Source organism: Sinocyclocheilus anshuiensis, unplaced genomic scaffold (genome assembly GCF_001515605.1).
Source record: "Sinocyclocheilus anshuiensis isolate Anshui unplaced genomic scaffold, SAMN03320099.WGS_v1.1 scaffold447, whole genome shotgun sequence".
In the NCBI taxonomy this organism is placed as follows: domain Eukaryota; kingdom Metazoa; phylum Chordata; class Actinopteri; order Cypriniformes; family Cyprinidae; genus Sinocyclocheilus; species Sinocyclocheilus anshuiensis.
Genome location: NW_015552615.1, coordinates 4,475,159 through 4,488,914, shown reverse-complemented (window position 1 = coordinate 4,488,914; position 13,756 = coordinate 4,475,159). Strand labels below are relative to the sequence as shown.

The following is a 13,756-nucleotide window of genomic DNA, read 5'->3' as shown; positions in this document are numbered from 1 at the left end:
GGTAGACGAGGACACACCCGCATACTGTACCTCTCTGCCCCTCCTCCCTGCCTGCCCCGTTATGCACAATATGCCGGTGCGCCGAGAGCTACGGCAGACAGTGGCAGCCAGGATTTAAGGAATCAGATATGTGTTTGTCCTTTTCATCGCAGTTACACAGACGCCGGAGTGCTATCCACACTTTGAGAAGGCTGTCGTGACTTCTGGGAACCTGAGGAACCACAGGGGTGATTTAGAAGTTTACCTAGCAGGTATAATGTCTCAATTCTGATTATGCATGGATGCTTTATTTATTTATTTGGTATTTGTGTGTGTATTCTATTATATGCAGTTATGCATCTTGTATAATATAATGTGGAGGGATCTAAAGAGTAAAAAGAGAGAGACCTCCAAGTCTTGTTAAGCCTAAAATGTATTTTCTTGCAGTTTAATATTTCATAGGCTGCTTCTGCTGAATATTTTAGAGCATGCTGGCACCGTTTGGGACAAGAAACATTCCATTGAAATGCGTCCAACAAATATGTACGAACAGCATACCATATGCGGTTCTTTGAATGTTCGGGTATTTCATGGAAAATGATACGCACTGAATGGATACAGCATGGTTATGTAGCATGTGCATGTCTCATAGAGAAGGGCCTCTTTCACTTGACTGCACTGTGAGAGATGCAGTTTTATGTGAATGGATATTTGTCCATTGCAGCACAACAGAAAGAACTGACAGGGCTTGACGAAGAGCTTCATTTTGTGGTGCTTTCTATAAGAAGACCAAGGAACTGCTTTGCATGTGAATGCATAACTAAATATGCTGTTTTATATCAATTGTGCTATATTTTAAAATCTACTTTCTGCCTAAGCTTTGCTGTTGTGTACTGCATGTGTGGTCTCTCTCCTGAATATTATACTAGGGACATACTTGCATTATGATAAACATTATTCGTGCATAATGCAGAAGGTTTACCTGGTTTCTTAGTTATTCTTTTTCCTTAGAGTGACAAGCAAAGTAGGACATTGAAGTTTTTTATTTATATACTTAATAGTTATTTTTTTCCTCCATATGGTATATTGAAGATTTTTTAATCATTAAAATTTTTTCTACATTAAAATGTATTTATTGAAGTCATTAGCATCATATTTTTAAACAACGCCAATGACACTTTATCAGAAAGTGTCCCACTTTACCTGCGTTCACCCTACTATCGTTGCAGAAAGCCTTTAGAACAGGGTTGTCAAATACAGTTCCTGGAGAGCCAAATCCAACTCGAAACTTCCAGGCAGGTGTTTTGTTGCTGGTTGGAGCTACACTCTGATAGACAGTGGCTCTTCAGGACCAGAGTTTGACACATGTGCTTTAGACCCTCTGTAGACACAATATTTAAGATCTCTGAATGCTGTCTTCATAGATCTTTTGTTGTCTTTCAGTCAACCCACCCGGTAGCACGCTGTGGCCCTTAGTGCTCTACAGTGTCAAGCTCCCTTCCGTGAGGATTCCTTGCATTTTCCCACCCTGTGGTGCCCTGCCTCCGTGAAAAGTGCAGGCCTCACCCTCCTTCATAATGACTGTGGCCACGGGCGACCCCTCAGATGAGGCAGCAGCACACCCTGGTCTTCCTCAGGACTATGACCCCGGAACGGAGCAGGAGTGCTGTGAGCGAGTAGTCATCAACATCTCGGGTCTGCGTTTCGAGACGCAGCTCAAGACCCTCTCGCAGTTCCCCGAAACATTGCTCGGGGACCCCAAGAAACGCATGAGGTACTTTGACCCGCTAAGGAATGAGTATTTTTTTGACAGAAGCCGTCCCAGCTTTGACGCCATCCTCTATTACTATCAATCGGGTGGAAGGTTGCGGCGCCCCGTCAATGTCACTTTGGACGTTTTCTCAGAGGAGATCCGCTTTTACGAGCTCGGAGAGGAAGCAATTGAGATGTTTCGGGAGGACGAGGGTTTTATCAAGGAGGAGGAGAGGCCGTTGCCTGACAATGAGTTTCAGAAGCAGGTCTGGTTGCTGTTCGAGTATCCAGAAAGTTCTGGGCCAGCCAGGATTATAGCAATCATATCCGTCATGGTCATCCTCATCTCCATCGTCAGCTTCTGCCTGGAAACCTTGCCCATCTTCCGCAGTGATGAGGAGGAGATGCGCAAAGTCCCAGTTGCCGTCACTAACTCCACAACCACTTACACATCCACCTACTTCACAGACCCTTTCTTCATTCTAGAGACGCTATGCATCATCTGGTTCTCCTTCGAGTTCTTGGTGCGCTTCTTTGCCTGCCCTAGTAAAGCCAGCTTCTTTGTGAACATAATGAACATGATTGATGTGGTGGCCATCATTCCATACTTCATCACGCTGGGGACGGAGTTGGCCGAGACAGCAGAGGACGGGCAGCAAGGGCAACAAGCCATGTCTCTCGCAATTCTGAGGGTCATCAGACTTGTACGAGTCTTCAGAATCTTCAAACTCTCCCGTCACTCAAAGGGACTTCAGATACTTGGCCAGACCCTCAAAGCCAGCATGAGAGAGTTAGGTCTACTCATCTTCTTCCTCTTCATTGGAGTCATCCTCTTTTCCAGCGCTGTCTTCTTTGCAGAAGCTGACGAGCCTGAGTCGCAGTTCTACAGCATCCCGGATGCCTTCTGGTGGGCTGTGGTTTCAATGACGACCGTTGGCTATGGAGATATGGTGCCTACAACCATTGGAGGAAAGATTGTCGGATCCCTCTGTGCCATCGCTGGCGTCTTGACCATCGCCCTTCCCGTGCCTGTCATCGTGTCCAACTTCAACTACTTCTACCATCGAGAAACAGAAGGCGAGGAGCAGGCACAGTATCTCCAAGTTAACGTCCCTAAAGCCGATTCACAAGAAGAGCTGAAGGGAAGTCGAAGTGGATCCACCATCAGCAAGTCGGACTACATGGAAATCCAAGAAGGGGTCAACAACAGCAACGAGGACTTTCAGGAAGAGAACCTCAAGACAGCCAATTGCAATTTAGCTAATACAAATTATGTTAATATCAAAAAAATGCTGACAGATGTCTAGTAATTCGAGGAGCATGTACGAACTGAATTATAAAAGGACTATAGTAAGCCATGTTCGAAGGAGGATTGTGAGGTTGAACGCCTCAGTTATTGTCATGAGATTTACAATCTCCAGTTCCTCATTAAAAGTCCAAACCTACATCCAGTGTTTGCATGGAGTCATCTATATCATCCAACACCTTATCCGGATCAGGAGCCAAGTATTTATACGGAACTGTGGAACACAAATAAACAGCACATGAGTGTCAGTATATTTCCATCAACATCTTACTCTCAAAGCCAAGCTTCGCCAAAGAAACGTCATTTGTGTGCTTCATCTGCTGTTAAAAAGGTTTGCGGTCACATGCAGTACATGTATACGATGCAAAGAATATTCACAGAAGTTTCGTCCACTCTCCTGCTGCTTGTTAAAGAACAGCAATATTCACATCGATTCAAGACAGTTGTCTGTCATTTTAGCGATATTGTAGTGATCAGGCTGGGAATGTCATTGAAAACTGCCTGCTTTTGTGTCGATAGCTGTGTGTGGACCCAAAATACGTATGTATGGACAACACTTGTATCTACTCCTTCACGATTATCCTGCTGCAAAGCTTTTGAAGACAAGATGAATGTCTCTACATCTCATATTTTATGTTATTTATAGTCTACGGTGTCTGTCTACTGTCCTTCAATGGCTTTTCTTTTATCATTTCATATCAGTTTTTTTACAGCTCTTCAGGATAAGGAACATACAAAACACGTTAAATGAAAAATAAGCAAAATAACACCCTAGTGCCACAGAAAAAAAATGCTTGATGTATTTCGTGTAAGAGCATACTGTTCAGTGTATATTCCCATTGTTTCTGCTGCAAGCTGCAGAGATAGTTCAAAATGTAGTTGATATTCAAATTACTTTGTCACTTAATGAGCCATATTGTAGTTCACTAGCAAATTTGTAGCAATGATGTCAGATTATTTTTAATCACTGGCTTGTCTATCATCCTGAAATCATTTTCAGATGTTAGAAAAACCTTGATAGAGCTTGTTAGACGTTTTGTCTTTTTTACTGCCTTTGATCGAGAAAAACACCGGTATTATAGTGTTGCTTGGCCCCAAAACCAATCCTAATGGCATGGATTTTAAGCTCAAGCGAAAGTGATATAAAGAAACTAGTTAGCTAGAATATTACAAAAATATGTATCTGGCTCTGTATATGTACATATATACATTATTTTTATCTGCAAAGTTTTATTGTGATCCATAGGTGCTGTTTTCAGTTTTCAGGTTTTGTTTTGCATTTGAAGGAATGAAAAGACACTCTGCAATGCATTTGGATGGACAGTGCAGCATTAGGGCATTGATTGCTGGGACTCTGATTGTCTTAGCTTCAGGTGACCTTGAAATCTAGACTTACAGGCTTACTTGCTTCTCTTATGATGAAGAGACTGTATAATGCCAAACAATAATGAATCAACAGAAAGACACTGTGGAAGTCAATATTGGCTTCTTTTGATTGACTTTCTACAAATGCTTAGGCTCCAACCACAGTTGTTGCATCTTTTCCTTAAAAGTATAGCCATTATCAAGGCAGTACATCTCATTGTTTTCATTCTATTGACTTTTTAGATGCAAAATCCTGAAACTGTTTATGGATGGATTGATGATTATTTAATGTGACTGTGTACCATTAGAAGGTTTCTCGCCCACATCTATTCCAATATCTCACCTGGGCTGCATGTGCCTTTGTCTTCGTCTCTCTAATATTTTTTTTAAGGCGAGACACTGCAGGTGAATAGGGTAAAAAAAAATAACTAATAGTTATCGCCTTACTTACCCAGCTGATTGATTACATTGATAATTGCAAACATTTTTTGTATTACAAGTTTTCTCAAATGTTAGGTTTAGATATGCAAATTAGTCATTATTTAATGAAATATGTGCTAATTTACATATATTTCTTGTACAAAAATCTAAACACTGGATGAGTTCAGTTTCAAAATTCTTGTTTACATTTTTTGACAATGAGGGAATTTTGGGTATCTCATTTTTGTCACTCCATAATTCAGAAAATGATTAGAATGGACAGAAAACACTATACTTTCAAAATTTTGGGGGGATTAAAATGTTGCATATAATCAAGCAAATTACATATGAACAAATCCCTCTGTAAAAACCTTCAGGATATAGACAGGAATACAAATGTAAAGTGGTGTGTGTAAGTGCTACTATGTTTTCTTTCCACTAGTCTGAAAAAACACTTTATGAAAAACCAAAAAGCCCAAAATCTCAAACTTGACAGGTACATAAAAAACAGTGTTTTTGCCTGCAGTGTCTCCCCTTAAGCAAACTTTGTGTTGATGCTGCTAATTTAGAAGCAGATACTGCTTTCACAGCTGCTGCTAATTATGTTTTCTTTTTTAAATTCAGAATATAGACATCACTGTAACACGCACAATTCAGGTAGGTTTAACAAAGTGTAAAATCCTGAATGTTAAACCAATCTATCCAAACTGACGCCCCACAGTGCATAGCCAGTGCCTAAGAAATGTACTAAACTTATGTTTGGATGCTTTAAAGCTGAAGTGTGTCTGTTTTTTATGTTAAAAAAGTTCTGTCAGTAATCCATTTGTGTTAATTTCCCCAAAAAATATAAAAAAAATCATTGCTCTGATACGTAAGCAGCAAAACACGGCAACATTGGCTCAACCAATGGTGTGATTTTAGGGCAAACTATCTGCATGTCTGATCAGTGGCAGATGGGGAGTGTTTGGAATATAATAATGAAAACAATATTTTTTGTAATTCCACTAGTGCAGGGGTAGGCAAGTTCGGTCCTAGAGAGCCGCAGTCCTGCAGAGTTCAGCTCCAACCCTAATCAGACACACCTGAACAAGCTAATCAATGTCTTCAGGATTACTAAGGCTATAGGCAGGTGAGTTTTGTTTTCAGGGTTGGAGCTGAACTCTGCAGGACTGCGGCTCTCTAGGACCGAACTTGCCTACCCCTGCACTAGTGGAACAGAAATGACACACATCATCTCTAATGCAGGCAAACAGCAGGTTTTCTATGCATGACATTGGACAGTATGCTGTTGGTGAATCACATGTACCATCCTAATCCACATACATAAACCTTGTCACTGTAACTTTATATTTAATGTGTGACCATAACATACGTTATGCTTTTGGTGCTAGACCTGGCAGTGTTAAATGTCAGGGCTATAACAGTACCTCTTTGATGCCTTCTTTTTGTTCCTCATTGGACAGGCACGTCTGTGAAACATTGAAAAAAACGCAGTCATTGCTTTGCTTGCAGGTGCACCAGTTTCTCCTATCACGTTTGGATTGTGTGTTGATTTTCTAAATGTCATTTGAAATGCTAAATGCCAGCATTGAATGTCACAAAATCATATTTGTTAGCATCTTATAACAGTCCACTGTCATGGTTTAGAAGGATGTGCATCAACTTATGCAATCTTTCTTTTTTTTTTTTTGTCTTCACAAAACTTTTTGTTCAAAAAATGACAGGGAGAGAAAAAGCTTACAGGCCAAATTCAATTAAAACCATATAACCATGAAGTCTCCGTCCAGTAAAGCTATATTTCAATTATTAATTCAATTCAATTTATCACATATTTAGAGCAGTAATATTTTTTAATTAAATTAAATTTTACTACTTTTTCTCATATTCAATGAGGAATAAAAGTAGGCAAACATTTGATTTTATCTAACATTCTGTATCATGAAAAGTAGGTGTTCTAAACCAGAAAAGATCCAAAACAGAGCAAGTTTGCCAAAACAACACCCCAATGGCTATTTAGTTATTGGTTAATGTTAAGCAAGAGTCAAATAGCTAGAAAAGCAACATCATTTCACTTTTTTTGTTCTTTGACAAATCATAAACCATTAATTCAGGAACATTATTAAATATTTAGATTTCATGTTGAATTAAAGGATAAACCTACTGTTGTGAGAATCTGCTATAGGTTTAAAATACAGTGAAGTTGCAAGAACTGTTGTACTATGCTTTGATTGCCTTTGGCCTTGAGGACATAAGTGGGCTGCGGTGATTGAGACGAGCCCTGCATCTGTCCATCCCATAGCACATGCCTGCAAAGAAAGAAAGAAAGTCTCTCCTATTGCTTAGTTATGCAATACAGTGTTATATATGTGTGTTTGGGCATGTGTGTATATCCATAAAGCACTTCAGACCATATAGCCTGTGCTCAACAGCCAGACCGAGGGATGTCTAGACTTATACAAACACTTCAATTGGCAGAGAGTTGAATTAAGTTTATTTCAACCCATTCTGGCTGTAAAGAACAAGCCCCAAGACACTGAACGTTTTACACTCCCGTTACTGTGATCCAGTCTGTAATATTCACTCTTCAGTGCAGCCATGTTTTTTGGGATGTAAGCACTGAAAAACAGAATGTCTTCAGTGTTACTGGATGTAAAAAAAAAGGAAAAAAGCACTTTACAAGCACCACCAGTGGACAATCTATGGACCGAGACATGCATATATCCCTTCCAAATGATCAATACTGCAAATACAACAAAGATGATATATGAAACCCGAAAGCTGTGTTGCTTGTTCCTTTCAATGTTGTCGTGCATTGTCTAAATGTCACAGAGATGCTCAGAACTAGTATTTGGCAGTTAATTTTAGAAAAGGAAATAATGACGGCATTGCGCGGTTTCAGAACACTGGGAGCTTTTTGATGTCGATATTATTAGCTCATCCAGAGGAAAAGGTTGGTAGCTTCAAACCATTCAGGGAGAGGTGCCTGTTAGCATCTTTGATTTTACTCCGCTTTAAGTGCTCAGCGTATAGTCCTCTGCACTTTCCACAGAGAGGAGGCTGTGCTAAAAATAGCCATTTCTTTGGGAGCAAAATAGATGGGGAACTGTATGCGTGTCTGAGAGGAGGATATAGACAAGACTGGTGCAGAAAGACTATCAATGTATATTGACATAAGCTCTGGAGAGTTAGAGGCGTGCGAAGCGAGAAAGAGAGAATGTGAGTATGTGTGTCTAAGTGACAATAGGAGGAGGACAGAATGTTCAGAAGAGATGAGAATAGATGACAGGGAGCGGGAGGTGTGGGATCAAATATGACACCTTTCTTCCAATCCATCCTATATTCATAGAGTATTGATTATGTTTGTGTCACTCTCATATCACAATACTATTAGCTGTTTGGACACTGAGTAACGATGATTCCTTTCTAATGCATTTTCTTTGTGCTGTTTAGAAATCTGATTCTGAATTGGTTTTATCATTTATATGAATGAGCACTGACACTCATTTGGGGGTCAGGAAGGTACAGACTCTATTTGCATAGGCTATAAAAAGATATTCTAGCTCGTTTTACTCAAGCAGTGCTAGTTTCAATATGTAATGCTGTAAGGGTACAAATACAGATTCAAATTCCCGTAAAATTCTACAAGCTTGTTTCATCTCAATCCTACCATGTGCTGGTGCTGCCCGAGGTAATGTTTCATTGAAAAGGAGAGCATAGATGCCCTCTAAAGGCAGTGCCCTGAAATATAACGCACATATATTTTCACTGTATAACAAGAGCATATTTTTGGTTGTATGGATGAATCTCACAAGGAAATGTCTGGGTCATATTTCATTCCAAAATCAAAGGAAAAAAGAAAGATGAAAGATAAAAAATGATGTTTTACATTAGAAAATGAAGCCAATTTATAAGATTTTTTTCTTAATCTTTATTTTATTTCAATTTTGTTTTTTAAATGACAATTAAGCACATCTTGACCCAAATTCTCAATATAATAATAAAAATCATTTGGGCCAGATGTAATGTTTTTAAATTAAATTAAAATTCTTAATTAAACTTAGTACAACATATATTACCATATTTATTATTGTACAGTACTTGACCGATTTACCAAACAGTTACATATTAATTTACTGTGCTTAATTGTTATGAAAATAAAGTCCCAATGTAAAAAGTAAATAAATAAATAATACAAATCTTAGTTGGCCTAAAATGGCCTTAATGTTCGTTATGCAAAAAGTAATATAATAATAATATTATTATTATTATTATAAAATAATGACCATTATAGAAAAATAATACAATTTGTAAATTTGATTATTTTGATTTAGTGGTGAAATTTGACCCAGCCATTTCAGAATGCTTCGAAGCATTGCTTTGCAATTCTGAAAACCACTTTGACAAGCTACATCATATTTTATGCTTATTATAGTATTTGCAAAACATATACACTGACAGTTTTTTCAGTGGATACTGTGTAATTATATCCTAACCTGGAAGTAGCATTCTGGTAGCCACTTGTAACCTAGATTAGAAAACGCCTATTTTATTGTATAATGCAGTGCACCAGTGGCATTAGTATTCAGCCTTCAAATCTTCTTTCTGCTCCCAAGTGTTCAGCTGCCATATGGCCTGGACTCAGATCCAAGAACACGGGCTCCTGAGCCACACCCTCCACCCTGAGAGATGGAAAACTAGTGGATCAGAGGGAGGTCGGGGCACACTTCACTCACACTGCCCTAACCAGCTGTGTTTGTTTACCACAGATATGCCACATACTGTTGGATTTAGCAGCTTCTGTCAGTTATTCTATTAGAAAAATCAGAGATGTGTAAATGTCAAGAGAAAGTCCACTGAGTATGTCATATTAACAAATATAACAACAAATAAGTGAGCTGATATGAGAAAGGTTAGCAAAAGATGTTGTAAAGAGTTGAGGGCTTTCCCAGTCTCCAACTGAGTCAATATGACACATTGGGCAGAAACCAGGGTTAATGTTGTTCACTTATGCAAGCCTCTCGTAAATCTATAAAGCTGAATTCTTTATCAAGTTTTCTTTCATTCTGTAAACATGAAAATCCTCATAAATCCGTATGACCGTGTCTCCTGCCTAGTCTACTGATGTAAGCTGTATTGATGTGAGGTGCAGCGTGTTTCTCGAAGCCTACCAGATATGAGAAGTCTTAAAATACCCATCATGAGTTAATATTTCATCACCAACGGCAAGCTCGGTACCGTATCTCTCCAACGGGGAATCTTTCCCTGTGTATGGAAACCAACAGAAATGTCACAGATATTAATTCAATTCAGTTAAGATACTAACCCGAATTTAAATAAATACAAAAAGACTCATCATAGCCAGAGATTATAGATATATTACACTCCTAAAAAGGTTCCAAAAGGGGGTTTTCACAGTGATGCCATAGAAGAACCATTACCTTTCAGTGAACAGTTCTTAAAGGAACCTTTTTTTTTCTTAGCGTTAAGAACAATTTAATAATCTAAATAATCTTTTTCCACTATAAAGAACTTTTTGTGCAATGGAAAGGTTCCATTGATGTTAAAATTTCTTCAGATGGCAAAAAAATAACCTTTATATTTAAAATAAATATTAAAGAGATTATTTACCTAAAATAATAATAAAACAACGTCTGTCATCAGAAGACAGAATGACTTTGCTCTTGTCCACTAGAGGCAGTGTGCAACAACACAAGTGCTCCTTAGATCAAGTTTCAAGCAGCATGTCTACTACAGAGGGAACGTCACTAGAGAGAAAAGGACAGAAATACTAATGTATCAAAAACTCTTAAAAATAAATGTTCCAAAAGGTGGTTTTCACAGTGATACCACAGAAGAACCATTTTGGGTTGCCCAAAACACCTTCCAGTTCCTAAAAGAACATTTTAATATTCTAAAGAACAATTTTTGACTACAAAGAACCTTTTATGCAGCTGAAAGGTTTCATGGATTTTACAGGTTCTTCACGGAACCATAGATACCAGTAAAGAACCTTTATTTTTAAGAGTGAAGGACAAATTGAAACAACAATTGTTCTCACTAATGGTTAAACAAGGAAAATGCTTATTGGTGAATAAATAACACTAAAGTAAATAGCTTCTATATTATACATTTGGAATTGTTGTCACAAGGCCTATATCTAGTATCTATTTCATCAAAAGCTATATAAAAGCTCTACCAAAGTCTAGCCTAGCTTAAAGTCTCAAATTAGGCTAATTTAGTGAATTCTGTCCTACAAACAAAAACATATTGTATTCTCAGGTAAACAAGTGTTAGACAGAGAATGAAAATACTATGTTCTTTTTGGTGGTTAACAGCATAATCAAATTATCCAAAATATTTAAAAAATGAACATGCAAGTGTGTGGAATGTTTGGAACTTTATGAATGACACATTCCAGTTCTGAGGGTGTAGATTGTTTGAGCCTGACCGTGCTTAAAATAACCAAAAGTTGTACTTCAGGTAACAGCATACTTACTTTTGTTAATTATCTTCAGGAGAAGATGGGTGTTTTCTCTTTGCTGCAAAAGATTTTGGAGGTCAAAAGTAAAAGTTTTATGTAGACGGTTGCATTGGTTCAACTCAAGATATTCAATTTTCATGTATTTGCAGTTTTGACTTCTAAAACCTTCTACAATGTTGTTAATCACCTAGAAACAAACCTCTGCACAAGTCATTTAATGCAAAAGATTACAGACCCCAGAAGGCCAATTTATAAGCAGCCATTACTGTTCCCTTGAGCGAGATGCTTAACCTCAGGTTATTCTCAAGGAGTTGCTCTCTAGTTAACAAGACGTACAGTAAGTCTTGGTTAAACACCGAATAATGATATAATATAATAAACACCGCCCTCCAACAAGCAGGAGTATCAATGCTGTTAAATTTACTGTCTGATCCATTTTCATAACTAGCCAGTAAACAAACTATCAATGCGAGTAAGACTAAAGACCCAAGAGGTGTAAATGTTAAAACCCATTTGTTTATAGAAGGCATCATCTCGTTGTAAGTGAATTGGCCTGCATAAAATCAATTGAGCCATTCCATTACTCTCAGCCCTATTGATCGCATACAGCAGAAAAGAGCAGGCTGGCCTGTGTCAAACAGACAGTCCCTAAGTCTGTGAGAGTGTTGCTAAGGTGATAGACAGTTTGCCTCAATGTGGGCAGGTCTGTGAAATACTATAGACAAACTGTAGACCTTAATAGGCCAAGTCTCATTTCACATGTAAGACTAGACAGGTGAGAGACAGTTAACCCTTGACATGCCACAGCATAGCCATATTACAGTGGCCGCAAACAGTATTTGGACATTTAAACCTCGCTTAAAAAAATGTATGAATGTCAATAAATATCCTGCCTAATAAACTAATGAAATGTAATATTTTGTATTTAGCCTAATAAACTTATTTCTGAGAAATGCTTGTTCATACTGTATATACAGCAGATCATTCAAATGTTTGGGGTCAGTAAGATTACTTGAAGAAAATTTCTTATGTTAGGCTTTGCTTATTTGAATACAAATTCAGTAAAAACTGTAAAATTGTAAAATATTATTACAATTTAAAATAACTGTTTTTAATTTGAATATATTTTAAAATGTCATTTATTCCTGTGATGCAAAGCTGAATTTTTAGCATGATTATTCCAGTCTTCAGTGTCACATGATCCTTCAGAAATCATTCAAATATGCAAAATTGCTGCTCAAGAAATATTTATTATTAGCAATGTTTAAAACAGTTGTTCTGCTTCAAGGAAAACTGATACTTTTTTCATGATTCTTTGATCAAGGTAACATTAAAAGAACTTGAAATAGAAATCTTTCGCAACAGTATAAATGTATTTACTGTCTTTGATCAATTTAATGCATCTTTGCTGAATAAAAGTTTTTTTTTAAATTAGTCATACTGATCCCAAATTTTTGAATGGTGCATGACACTTTCTGATTGTCCAGTTGAAAGTTCTCCCATTATTTGCCATTGCATTACATTTAGTTTATATTTATACACAATGAAATTCATATATTTGTAAATGTACAACTACCTTTTGGGGCCACGGTTTAAAAAAAAACAACATTTTTTAATCACTCCTTCCGCACACAGTGACTCCAAGGACAGAATGAGTACACAAATATAAATGTTAAAAGTTTATAAATGGAAAAAAGTCAGAAAGAATACTGCAATACATGCAAGTTAGTGTGAAACAGCTTGTTCTGGGAAATGTGCCCTAAAAATATCAGCCCAAGCTTTCCAGCTATAAATAATCAAACAGGAGGGGCACGGCTGCCTTCAGGCCCCATTAGTTTCAGATGTAACTCAGTTTAAACCTTGATTCTCTAATACGCTTTTTTGCATGCCAGATTGCTTCTGCTTAACCAACACAAACAACACCGGTGTTGTGGGGCGACTCTGCTGCTGTACAATAGGCTGGCCAGATGGCTCTACAGTGTGAGACTGATATAAGTGTAAACGACTCCGGAGAGCTGTGAGAGCCATTGCGGAACTAATTAAGAGGGGTGGCTGCGCTAACAGGCTGCTTCCAAAACTGGCAGGTACAGAGAGATCGCTCCCAAAACAGGTGGGAATCTTAGGTGGATATAGTCTGTTTTATTGGAAATCTTTAGCTGAGGGAACGACACAACTGTAACAGGCGAGTGTCTCTCGAATAAATTAGAAGGACAGTCCCACAATCGCTACATAAAAACATTCTCTATCTCTATTTATAGGGGCTTTTGCTAATTTATACTGTCTGAGTGATGCTCTGGACTACATCCAGAACCCTTTATAGGCTCGATCCCTCTGGGCGAGTGGATCATTTCTGGCCTCATTCAGGAACCCGCTGCTCAATCCTTTAATGGGTGTGATGCAGCAATGCAAACGAAGCAAATGTAGCCGGCTCCTCGTTACTTAAGGCAATTAAA

At 38.0% G+C, this 13,756-nt stretch overlaps 1 protein-coding gene across 1 annotated transcript; it reads left to right on the top strand.

Annotated features, from left to right (window-relative positions):
* Positions 1-3,544, top strand: LOC107666037 (potassium voltage-gated channel subfamily A member 2-like). Its single transcript, XM_016457129.1, has 2 exons — positions 1-251; positions 1,423-3,544. The coding sequence occupies exon 2, from the start codon at positions 1,557-1,559 to the stop codon at positions 3,036-3,038; it is 1,482 nt and encodes a 493-aa protein (XP_016312615.1). The 5' UTR covers positions 1-251; positions 1,423-1,556; the 3' UTR covers positions 3,039-3,544.
* Positions 3,545-13,756: the final 10,212 nt, after the last annotated feature.